This window comes from Dermochelys coriacea, chromosome 19 (assembly GCF_009764565.3).
Source record: "Dermochelys coriacea isolate rDerCor1 chromosome 19, rDerCor1.pri.v4, whole genome shotgun sequence".
Lineage (NCBI taxonomy): Eukaryota > Metazoa > Chordata > Testudines > Dermochelyidae > Dermochelys > Dermochelys coriacea.
Genome location: NC_050086.2, coordinates 1,009,210 through 1,022,114, shown reverse-complemented (window position 1 = coordinate 1,022,114; position 12,905 = coordinate 1,009,210). Strand labels below are relative to the sequence as shown.

At 41.6% G+C, this 12,905-nt stretch overlaps 1 protein-coding gene across 1 annotated transcript in view; it reads right to left on the bottom strand.

The window, feature by feature from the left end:
* Positions 1-1,241: 1,241 nt before the first annotated feature.
* MTF1 (metal regulatory transcription factor 1) overlaps positions 1,242-12,905 on the bottom strand; it is a 33,468-nt gene continuing 21,804 nt past the window's right edge. Inside the window, exons 8-11 of the mRNA XM_038377610.1 lie at positions 11,060-11,162; positions 9,808-10,361; positions 8,738-8,801; positions 1,242-7,395 (exon numbers count right to left, since the gene is read on the bottom strand). Coding sequence (XP_038233538.1) covers positions 7,010-7,395; positions 8,738-8,801; positions 9,808-10,361; positions 11,060-11,162 — 1,107 coding nt within the window. The 3' untranslated portion in view covers positions 1,242-7,009. The remainder of the gene's footprint in view (positions 7,396-8,737; positions 8,802-9,807; positions 10,362-11,059; positions 11,163-12,905) is intronic.

The window sequence follows — 12,905 nt, the reverse complement described above, 5'->3', positions numbered from 1 at the left end:
TATGGGAGCTGCAGGGGCAGTGCCTGCAGATGTAGCAGTATGCAGAGACGCCTGGTCGTGCCTCCATGGAGGAACCAGAGAAGGGACATGCCGCTGCTTCTGGGAGTTGCTTGAGGTAAACACTGCCCGGAGCCTGCACCCCTGAGCCTCTCCCCATGCCCCAAGCCCCTGTCCCAGCCCTGATTCCCCTCCCACCCTCCAAACCCCTTGATCCCAGCCCAGAGCGCCCTCCTACACACCAAACTCATGTCCAGCCCCACCCCAGAACCTGCACCCCTTCCTGTACACTGATCTCCCTCCTGCCCTCAAAGCCCCTAAGTCCCAGCCCAGAGCATCCTCCTATACCCCAAACTCATCCCCAGAGCCTGCACCCCCAACCAGAGCTCTCACCCCATCCTAAACCCCAACCCCAATTTTGTAAGCATTGATGACCCGCCGTACAATTTCTATTCCCAGATGTGGTCCTCGGACCAAAAAGTTTGCCCACTTCTATCTAGATCCTCTTATGTACCTGAAATTCTAAGAAAGGCAATCTCATTGTCCAAGCTCAATTTGTTTAAAATTCTTTGAGCCTTTCCAAAACAAAGGCTGGTGCCATGGCTGGTTGTGTATTTGCCAGTCCATTCTCCTTACCTCCTCTTGCTCTACTTGTATTGCCACTTACGCTCCTTATCACAGACTACTACTTAGAAATACTTAGGTAAGCACCTTTTAACCAGGAATACTAAAATATGAGAGCCCTACAGAACAATTCTATTTTACCTTCCTCATTCCCTCTGCAGTTTCAAATGGATGAAGAGATTAGTCCCTCCATTCCTGGAAGGTGGGGGTGTGCACTGCTGAACAATTTCTGCATTTAGGGGGGAATGAAGTGATCCCTGTATGCTGAATCTGGGGGGTACTCTGGGGTCTTTGGATGAATGCTGTGCCTCATGATTATTTTGGGGGGGGGGGAAGTAGTATATAGCATAAGTATTTACAACAGCTGATCTTAGTCCTTTGCATGCATCTTAAACTATTCCACCTTTCCACATGCCTGAAAGTACCTTTATGGACATGAAGGTTGTGGATCCAAAAACTTTAGTATGGGGCGGGGAGGAAGAAATCCAATTGCATAGGAAAACTATTCTCTCAAACTCCGAAGTCTCAGTGCCCTATTCTGATGGAAAGGAGATCAGAGTGCTCAGACTCACATTTCAAAGAAACTGATCAATCCCTTGAGGAATGACTCCAGGACCACATTATTTAAATAAGCATTTAATTAGGATTCCATTAGTATTAATATTGCTTTCAATTCCAAAAAATGTTAATTTCCACATCTTAGCAGATATTTCAAAGTACAATATTAACTTTATACAAAATGAGCAATTAAGCAAACACCATTATTTCACATTTTACATTCTTCAAAAATACAAATTCATATTTACTCTTTTTTGGGTTTTGGAGATGCTCTTCCTTTGGAAGTACTGTACCTGTAACTAACATCTTCATGTTGCTGAATGCAAGTACATTTGTTCCCATGTTTCATAGTTAAATAAATTCCTTTAATACCATACACACACATTTGAGAAATTGATGCGTTTGTTTTTTAAAATCATCTCCAAGACCATTGCCCAGCTCCCAGTACGTGTAAAACACAAGCAATAAAAACATCCTAAACTCTTCCTAGATTTGCTGGTCTGAAGATTATGCAGAGATCAATGCTGAAGCAAATGCTCAATAACTAACCGGCAGCTACTCCTGCCCTCCTAACTGATGCTAGTCTGTAAATAAAACAAAATGTCAACTATTTTCTCTCCAAAATAAGGGTCAAATGAATAGCTTCAGTTCATAAGCAGATGGAAGGACACAAAGCTACAGAGCAAGGAAAATCTTTCAATGCCAGCTACCGTAGCTATGATACTGCAAAAACATACCCTTGATTTTGCTGAAAAAGATCATATGAAAAAAATTTCTTGTAAGAAAAAGTAGAAACAGCATTTAGTTGAGAAAGTGTACATTGCATAATGAACCAAATTTTGGCCAGCTTGCACACCATCAAAAGCATGGTGTGGGATTTTTAAACTAGTTCCAAGAACATACACATTTAGACTATGTATGCTACTACATAAATATCCAGTTTAGTTTGCATTTCTCAGTGCAGACACAGAATCCAACTTCTAGAACGTATGATTTATATCAAGACAAGATGCAAAAAAGTTTAAAGTTCAGCCCTGTCCATGAGTATTGACTACAGTAACATTTATAGAAACTTGACATTGTTTCCAAAATATATTGAGGAAAGCTACTAATTAAAACCAATGCAATCAGAAATGTGTTGTGTTAAAGAGATGTTTATTTTTGCCTCACAGCCCAATTGACTAATTATTAACTGTTTTGCCCAGCTGGCTTGTATTGGTAATACTCTGCACTTTGCTCTTTTCATTCATACATCTCAAAGCATTTACAAAGGTGAATGAGCATCACTCTCCTCATTTTATGGATGAGGGAACTGAGGCATAGAGAGGTTAAGTGATTTGCCCGTGGTCACACAGCCAGTCAGTGGCAGAGTCAGGACTAGTTTACTTGACTCTCAATCCACTGCCCTATACAATGGACTGTGCTGCCTCCCATTTCAGTTGCCACATGCATAATATTGTCCGTAAGAGACTAGTTTTTCATCTCATATGAGCTCAGAGGCCAATTTTACCTTAAACTAACAGTGCCTCCCTCCCTCAAGCAGTTCCAGACCCTCAGGCTAGCCATGAGTTCATTTGCCAATGCTTACTTCTAACTGGAACAGGAAGAATATTGTAAACAGGTTAACAATGTTGCTGCAGTTGCAAAAGCAGTATTTGATGATTCTGCTGGAGAGTTATTCTCAGCGAAGTAAGGCAGATAACATGACATCGAAAATGATTGTGAAGATAAACTCTAAAAGGTGCAACATGCCTGTCTAGGAACAGTTTGTCACATCTGTTCATGTTCATTCTGAAATGAAATTGAGGGGAGACATACAGATGAACACAACAAATAAAAACAGCCTATTACTTCTAACACAAGTGATAAGCAGCTTATCAAAGCTTGAGAGGGCAGGGCCTGCTAAAGCACTGTGCTCCCAGTGGAAGTTTTGCATAGATTGGACATTCGCTAAGGATACATAATTTTGTTTGTGTATAGAAAGAGTAGGGTGACAGGTCACTGAGCTACTTACTACACAAATTCAGTTAAGCAGACATAGACCGACCACAGGGGACAATGATCTTTAGCGACAAGTATTGCACCAAGATAAGTGCTCATCTTTGCACACCCCTGTTAACTTTTAATCAGAGCAAAAATAAACTTTCTAAAGTATATACAAAAGAAATTGCAGCAATTGGGTTAAAGATAAAATAACCTAAAGTGCATTTTAGATACTGGTATGAGGTTCTGCAAACTCATCTTTCTGGACACAGTCAGCATTACAGAAGTCCCCAATTCATACATTGTTCTATGTAATTCAGTACCAGCCCTGAACAAATGCTGACTTTCTGTTCCTAGGAGCCTCTACCATCTACAAGCATGAAGAGTGAGTTCTCCTACCTCCAGCTGCATGTTCAGTCAGATCACTGGGATTACTTACTTGCCTTCCAGAGCTACCAATGTTGGTATTTAGACCAGTTCTGTACTTAGCTTGTGTGTCCTTCTAGAAGCTATAGGAACCAAGTAAACCTCCATGAGCCATCAAACAGCAAATGCTTAAACACAGAGCTATATGGAGCAGTGCAGTTCTGCTGTGAAGACTGATATGGAAAAGAATTCACAAATTGTATACATTGTACAAGACATTCACAACAATCTCAGAGGCCTGACAGTGCATACTCCTCTCTGGGAGTCTGATGTCAAGCCTGGCATTTGCAGGTCTCAAAAGGTTGAAACTTTCCCTTACTTTTGTTATAGTGCTGTGAATTTACTGAGCCAGGGAAAAGTCTCCAGCTGCCCTGGGGTCAGGGGCTCTGACGACTCAGCTGCAACTCTGCCAGGCACTCGCAGACTCCTCTACCAATGTGCAGGTGATACCCGCAGCTGGGCACAGCTTTTGACTGTGCAGCATCTCAGGAGCCAGCGGGGCACGGGAGGGTGCTGGGAGTGCTTAGACACATGCAGCATAATTTAACATTCAGACACAGAGCACAAGTGAAAAAAGCAAAGAACATTAACAAAGCAACTGCCTAAGGGACGTGTGTCTTTGTGCTGGGACAGGCAAGGTGCTGATGAAACCCAGCTACTCTGCCGTCCTTGGGAGCCCTTCGTAGCCTCACCTAAACTGAGAATATTATAGACCACTCCTGAATCACACCAGGTCAAATGCACATATTCACACAAGGGAGTTACTGCACACCCAGTGTCCCTGAAGGAAAGGTTACCAAGTCCATCAGCTACCCAATGTTTCAGATTTAGGGTCAAATCCTGGTCCTTCTGAACTCAAAGGCAAAAATTCCATGACCCCAGCAGGACCTGGGATTTTATACTTTTACTTTCTCTCACACACACTCACACTCTCTCTCAAATGCTCTTTAAAAAGCCGAACACCTAAGCAGAGCTAGAGACAAAGGTGCAAGTCCCTCACGGCTGCCAGATTGCTGCCCTGACCCCACACCTCCCACTTCCATGCAACTTCAAATCAGAATTTGAAACTGGACAATTGTCAGAAGTTCTTGCAAAGACATTCTCAACTGAACAGACTCGAGCCTAATTTCATGTGTGTTCAACGGCCATCCTCACTGCTGCCGGCCTGCCTGTGTCCCGAGCGAAGGGTGTGAGATGCCAGCCCAGATCAATCCCCTTGCAGTGCTGCCCAGCAGGGTGGGGTGGAATCCCAGAGAGAAGAAAACACTGGAATGCTTTACTAGTTCATATCTTACAGATGAAAATCTCAGTGCTACAGCAACAGTAGGAGGAACCCCTACGCACCCCGACCCTGTGGTATGTTCCAGCACCACTGCACTAGGAGCCAGCACTTGCTGGAAAGGAAAACAGCCAGGGAATTTCCAGTTCTATTGCCATCTCATGAGCCCTTGTCATTAGGATACCCAGGACACAGAGTGTACTGTGCTAGTATTGCCACCACTCTTCACAGTTACAAGTCACCTATTTCGCTGCCCCTATGCCTTCATCCTCACCCCATCCTCCAATGCTGTATAAGTGGGGGAGATCTCTAGACTGGCTGAAAGCTGCTCCCTTAAATTAATTCTGTCTGCACCTAAGCAGTGAGTTTACAATTGGACAGAACAAGAGATGAAGCCATTGTCTCAGCCTAAGAATATGTCAGATGTTGGTAAGGCTACACAGCTCTCCGGTGGGTTTTAGAAGCCGACACACCTCATTGTAGTACATTAAGAAGGAAGGTTTGGCTGCTCTATCAGGATCCTCCCCAAAAACAGGTGCTGAGTGCAGCCTCAATAAGATGCGAGTAAACAGGAAGAAAACCAAAGGGAGAGAAGGGAAAAGCCTCCATCTTCCAGGAGTTTGCATCCTTAAATCTAGTGAACACAGTTGATCAGCATTATTTGGCTTATGGTCATATCACTATACCTAACACTGTAAACTGAATAAAGACTATTTAATATTCTTTCCTTCAACACAAAAAGACTCACAGCCAAAGCCAGATAGATGGATAAAATACTATAAAATTACATCTTAAAATAATGCAGCATAAATAAACCATTTAAAATGAGACTGCATTTATTGCAACATTACAGGCTTTTTGGTGGAAGGGGAGTTTGTGGTTTTTTTTTTTTTTTTTTTACACCCTGAGTCAGTTAGAATATAGAGTTTCAGCTTGATATGAAAAACTACTAAGTTGTGTAATGCATTTTAGTCAAGAAATAGCCCCATGCACAGAGAGCTGACACTACAGCAGGTTGGAGGCAGATTCAGGCAGGGATTATAGAGTTTAACAGAAAAGAGGAAGCATTTCTGGACTGTTACAGGACATGCTCACTGAATTCTAGTTTACTATATGCTGACAAGGAATCATTGTCAACAAAAGAAGAGAGTTACCTGCAAAGGTGTTGCGCTCCTGATGAATTAGGTGTGGATTTTTAAAGCCTGACTTATGTTTCTACAGAAAGTCAGATGTTGTTCTTTTGGCCAATCTGATCAACAGGCACCAATATCACCACATGTGAAACCCACTGCATTTTACAAGAGGCAGCAAACTGAGCAGGTTCTATATAGGAAGAGGCTCTGACCACATTTCTAAATTAGGAAGCAATGTGCCTGAAATGTACTCTCTGCCCTGATTTAAATCAAATGAATAAACACAGCAGGAGCACAAGTACCTCATACTCTTCTTTAGGAACTCCCCAAAGGTTTCAGTTGGCTTTGCTACTAGTGTTAGCATAATACAAACAGCCAACTCCTCCCACTAACTAGGTGATGGGACAAGTATCCCATGAACAACAAAAGCATCTTAAAGTGTCACTCCAGAAAAGCTCCAGATCAGACAACTCCTACTACAACAATACCATCTTCTGCTACAGAAACGTCATTCTCTGGGCCCCTACTATAGTGCATGGTCAGTATCAGACACAGAGGGAGACAAAAGGAGATTACAGATCCAAGAAGTTGTAACAAAAGACCCACTCGCTGCCCGTACCAAAACCCCCAAACATAAAAGTGATGTGCAACAGGAGACTGACTGAAACTAAACCCCCACCTTTTTCTTTTTTTATATAATCTTTATGCAGACGAGTAACCTTAACTTCCATGTTCACATATGACAGCAAGCAAAAGTGACAGACAGTGCAGCCAAAACAGTTCATATATAACTTAGCTTTTTTTTTAAATCTTTTTTTTCTTTAAAGATTCAACTCCAAAAGATGGATGTTCCTGGGACATGACTAAAATGACATCCGAGAAGCAGAAGTAGGCCACAAAACTTCAAAAAAAGAAAAAAAAAAAAAAAACACTCTTGAGCCTTCAGTGTCTGCTTCTAAGGAGGAGGATTTTAGCCTCCAGGTGCAAGGAAGGAGAATCTGGAGCATCTTTACTTGGAGAAGCTGCTATTCAAACCAATTTCTTCCTCCCCCTGTAGTAGTGCTTCAATTGGAATCAGATTGGATGGGGTTTCAGGGCTTTGAAGGGACAGGAAATCTGATACGTCTATGGCACTTAATGTTTCAGTCTGCGAGTCTGAAGGGTTAGCCATCTGACCGGTGGGCTCACAGGAAGAGGAGCAGGAGGAAGGAAAAGTCTCAGGCTGCAGCTGAAGAGTTGGCTGCTCCAAAGTTTTTGGGTCAGGCGAGGAACATCCCTTTTTACTAGTTGCTTTCTCCTTGGCAGAGTCTCGGCAGGCACAATGACACTGGCAGGCCTCCTCTTGCTTTATAATGATAACAGGAACGCTGAGACCAATCTGCTGAACAGAGTTTCCTGAAGGTGAATTGGAAAGATACAAATAGGCGTAGAAGTGAGAGAACTGCATAATCTCAGTGCAGTGAGACGCACGTAATCTTTTAGGGTTAATTCAGATGTAAACTCCTCATAGCAGGAAACTCCCATTTTTGTTTGTCTCAAGTAACATGCACGCCTATGGCATCATATAAACAACAACTATGAGATCAAGGGAAAGGGAAACAGCATTTCAAATAACCCTAACTAAAAGCTAGGGGAACTGTGGAAGCCCAAGTCATCATTAACCTGACTATGAGCTAAAGCACGTAACTATAAATCTGCTCAGCCATGTAAGAGGCAATGAAGGTAACAGGTAATCAGAGCTGTGTCAAGATACATTATACCAGCACAGATCACATGAACACACCAAGCTCTTTGCAGCTAGTTACTACTAAGTAGAGAAGCAACATTCAGCCTGCCTAGGTTTCAGTCATTAACTCCTCTAATAGTACAGAACTTGACCTGTAGTCACAGGATGAAGTGGCGTTTAAAAATTAAAGCCCTTTTCTGTTTAAATGCCTCTGTCCCTTTAAAGCAGAGACAATCCCAAGGGATTGTACTATGGCCTCCCATCAGCCTCCCTTTCTCAACACTTCAAAGTCAGCTATCTTCCTGTTCATTCTCTTTGCTCTGCTTTCCTGTCTAGTAACCGCAGGGAGGGGTCTTTCACTTGTGCTTCTCCGTTTAACATTGTCTCCTTTTCTTTTTTAAAATCTCATCTTCAAACCTGCCTGTTCTCTTTAGCCTTCAACTGATTTTGTGAAGCATCTGATATTGTGTGTGAAAGATGCTAGATAAAAACAAAATATATATGACTATATATTTTATTAGATGCAACTCAGAGAGGTGGTCAACCAGCAAACTGTTGGTGCTGGATGGATTAAACAATGTAAATGATCAGCTGCTCCGTCTCCCCTCATATAAGGATTTAAGGTTGGAAGTGCTCTAAATCTCAGTGAATGCATTATCTAACTTAAAGGAGCTACTTTGACTTTTTCAACTCATACACATACCATTAGAATACCACATTATTTTTAATAAAAGAGATAACTAATTAAGACAATATATTTAGCAAATTTTTCCCCAGTATCTTCAGTATTATCTTTGTTTCCTTCTTAATGTTATAATGCAAATAACCCAAAATAAGGTCAAACATGAGTCTACAGTGAACTAGGCTTAAACCAGTACCCTTTAAGAGTGTAAAAAGCTGAAAGTTTTCTTGGACTTTTTAACTAGCAATTAAAACACCCCAACAAGTAATATCAAGGAGATGTCACCGGGACTATAAAAAGGTAAGAAGTTGCATTTCAAATGCACAAACCTGTGTTGCCAGCCACTGGTAATGTGGTGGTAAAAAAGACTTTCTCCACCTTCGGAACTTGTGGCTTTAAAAAAAATAAAAACACATTTGATGCAGTTAAAATCAGATCTCCAACTAAGCAAAAGCAAACTCCAAACAACTGTGAGCAAGAGAAACTTGTATCCCAGAGCAATGACTGGAAAACTGGATTACAAATTAAGTAGTTTGGTTTGATACGGTGACTTCCATGTTCTGGATATCACAAAACTGGGACAATCACATAGGTAGTCCTGAGATACTGAACTGAGGTGCTGTGAATTTGCCAACACACATTGTTCACACTTCCAACAAAAATTAATAAATACTTAACCAATATTCCATTTTATCCAGAGAGTTCATATCAATGACTCTTTATTCGTTGGCATTCACAACAGAGGAAGCTTTTTCAGATGGCATTGGCTCACTACTTAAAAAGACCACCACAAACTATTCTTGAGGTCTCAAGCCCACAGATTCACTTAGCATCAGACACATCCTTGTTTTGCAGAAGGTTTTTCCATTATTCTTATATATAAGGCTCCTCCAATTTATGAGGCAATAGGATTAAGCTACGGAAATGTATAAACTATGAAATGCCTCAATGCTGAAAACACTATAGAGTTTTTGTGCTTCTATTTTGTCACAAAGATGGATATAAAACAATTAAATACAAGTTACTCTCGGGCCTCACACTGCAATGCCACAGGTACAGCAAGTCCACATCCTCTGTGAGGCCTATACAAAGGAGTTTGCCAAGCAAGAAGAAGAAAATCCACTAAATCTTCCTCACCTCTGGATTTTCCAGACATTTTCTCCTTCATGACTACCTTTTAAGTTCTTGAGGGCAGGGATTGTCAATTTGTGATCTGTACAGAGCCATTAACATCACCGCTACCCAAAACTGAAGCAGACACACCTGGGATGGGATTGAATCCTGTCCCTCTCCAATATACTAAAATTAGACATTTTTCTATTAAAAAACAGCCCCTGCACTATGTGAGGAACATGAATGTTTTGAACAGTGTTTCAGCAATGTTATGGTAAATACTAACCATTTGTTCTTGATTTTGGGGAGATCCATTGGCACCATTTAAAATCCATTGTAAGTTCTGGTCTCCCATGACTATGCTGGACTGCAGAATAGCAGTGCTTTGAGACGGAGTAATTGTTATAGTTGGATTACTTGACAGAACAGAGTTCCCACCAGGCACAGACTGAACCACACCTGGCAGAGGCTCAGTGGCACTCGATGCTGCTGGGGCAGAGGCTCCGGCAACCACTGAAAGTCCTTGTACAATGGGCTGTGGTGGTGTCTGAGTGGGTGGTAGGAAGTCTTGGTGACTGGCTGCAAACTGTGTGCTATGCGGAACAGGCACTTCTGGGGACTGTAAAATAGTTGCAGGATTTCCAAACGCAGCTTGCTGTGAACTGGTTCCTATGGAGGTGGGAGCTGGAGGGGGTGCGGAGGTTTGTAGTGCTGGGTGAGAAGGCTCGGAGATGCCAAGCTGCAGTACAAGTGGGAGAGATAAAGATGCTGAATCTCCTACAGAAGGTTGAACAGTAGTTACTGAGTCTGCATCACTGTTAAAACTTTCAATCAAGGCAGCTGCCAAAGGAAACAAAAGTAAAAAAGAAATATGAATACACCAAGTCTCACATGGTCCAGAAAAACTGCTATTCACTGAACCTTGAGAAATGAAGCCTAACTTGCCCTCTAGCTAATAGAATGCCAACAGCAATGCTTTTCATAGTCAAAGCCCTGTACAAAACTCATTAATGCAAGCCAATTAAATAGGGACATTTTAGGGACCCAGGACAGAGACCTTTCTATATCTAAATTTAGGAAGCCAATAACACTGTACTCTACTCACAGGCCTGTTAGAGCCATTAGCTCTCAGGAGCTGTAAGTATTTCTATTATAAACCTCCTTCTACAGATGGTTTCATTCATTCAGCCATAAATACCTGCTCCGAGAGGAAACCTAGTACAGAGGAGTTTATAAGAAAGATAAGCCCAGCAGCACCATTTTCAGTGCCATAGGATGACAGACAAAGCTGCTGCAGACATGATCTCAGTTCTAGTGATGCTGTCCCAACACTCCACAGACTATGAATACCGAAATCAAAATAAATTAAACTGGCGATGCTCCCCACCAGCCCTTTTAATGACACACCTGTCTGGTTTCTACTAAGGCTTTATATTATCCACTAGGCAATAATTCTCAGTCTGAGATGCATAAATGGAATTAGCTGTTTGCACAGATAGGCGGTAAGGTCTCTCAAAGAGCACAGATACAAAGTGTACCTGTCTGTTGAGAATCTTCCTGATTTGCTGTATGATCTGGGCTCTGGAACATAGATTCAAAAATGCTTGCTGGTGAGATTGTGCTAAGATCTCGTCCATGTGTCTGGGGAGAAGAAAAAGGAGAGAGAAGTGTTAGATAACAGCTCCACAATCTTAAACTATTTGCATAAATGCCGGTCATCTAGCATATGTATGTTGCAATTGTTTGCTCAGTTATTTTAAATGGGCTACCCTCAGAAAAGGCAGGGTACTTTGTACTTTATGCAACTAGCACACAGCACGAAAGATGTCTGTTAGCTATCACTAGCCATGACGCAAATTCACCAATAAAATGAACAACCCTTTATAGAGAACTTAAGCACAACCCTGAACTTGACAAAACCCTTAAAAGGACACTTAACTATTCTTCTGTAGCTGTATTTCATTTTAACCCCTTGTTGTTTGTAATACTTGGGTAGAATCTGAAACATTAGAATTGTTTATATCAGTTTTACCCCTATCATTTGGGAAACTTTCTTATGCACAAGCCAACATGGCTCTGCTTAGTTTACCTCCTAGTCTGTGCACCAGTGTTACCCGTAATGTCAGAACTGTTCTTGGAACAGGATTTGTTAAATGGCTCCATGAGCTAGCTCCACGAGCTAACTCCACTAAAAGATACCAGCCCCTCAACCATGTCTAATTCTTCTGTATGCAAGATTTAGTTATGGCCACATTCCCTACTAGATAAGAAGAGAGTTTTATCATAAGGTTAGATCTTAAAGGAACACTGCTAGTTCTGGAGAAAAATCCTTCCTTTTCACTCTGCTGAATTAGAAAGTCTGTTTTCAGGTTACGGGGACATTTGCAACAAACAGCCAAAAGTCTGTGCTTGAGATGGCAGCAAGGTGGAATTATTTCCTGCACAGACTCCTACAAGTACCTACAAGCCTCTTCCCAAACAAGCTTGCAAAAGGATGCCATCTCTTTCAGCAACACCTGGAGGCAACCTAATTAAGTGATTGTGTCACAGCCAGTTATAGCCTTAGTATACGATTCCACCAATAGATGCAAAATGCAAGTTATAGAAATGGCTGGGGAGGGAAAAGCCAAATGGTAGAGACTACAGCAGTACAAGCAAATGGTGCTAATTCTGACTCCAACATCAGGCTCTTAACTAGTTGCAAGTGCCAAAAGGACAAGCTTGATTTAATGTTTTCTTCTACCTATTTCTGCCTGGAGTCTTTGCAATGGGTTCTTCCCTAGACAGATACCCCCAAATCAGAGCAAAGAGCACACAATGTGTAGATATATAAACAGGTTACCCATTTTACAAGCTATCCAGCTACTGTTAACCAAACAGCTCAGAGCTGGTCAGAGTTAGATCTCTGGCTCTCAAGTGACTTAAAATTAATTTTTTTCTATACTGTTGTATCCAGCCTAATTTACTTCTGCCCACATAAAATGTTACTAATTCACTGAAACACTAGGATTGCTTTACTTTTAAAGGAATTGTCCCCGCTTCAGAGAAACAATATTGTGAAGAAAAAGTTAAAATCATATGTAGGGTATTACAACTACCTGCATCTGCCTCAGTAGTCAGAATCAAATGCATTGTATATGCCAAATTCACCCATTAGGATTGCGGCAATATTTCATAATGAAAGAAGGAAAGGAATCAGAAGGGCTGTGTAGGAAGTATATGCATTTGTCAGCACATGATGTATTGCATTCTGCCAAAAAAAATCCACTGAACACTGGTATCAATCCTAGAGCAAGTCGTTGCAATGCCCCTCTCGCTAGAGAGGCCACACCCAGACAAGAGGAACAAAATGGGGACCAAAAGCAGATAATGCCAAAGGACAGA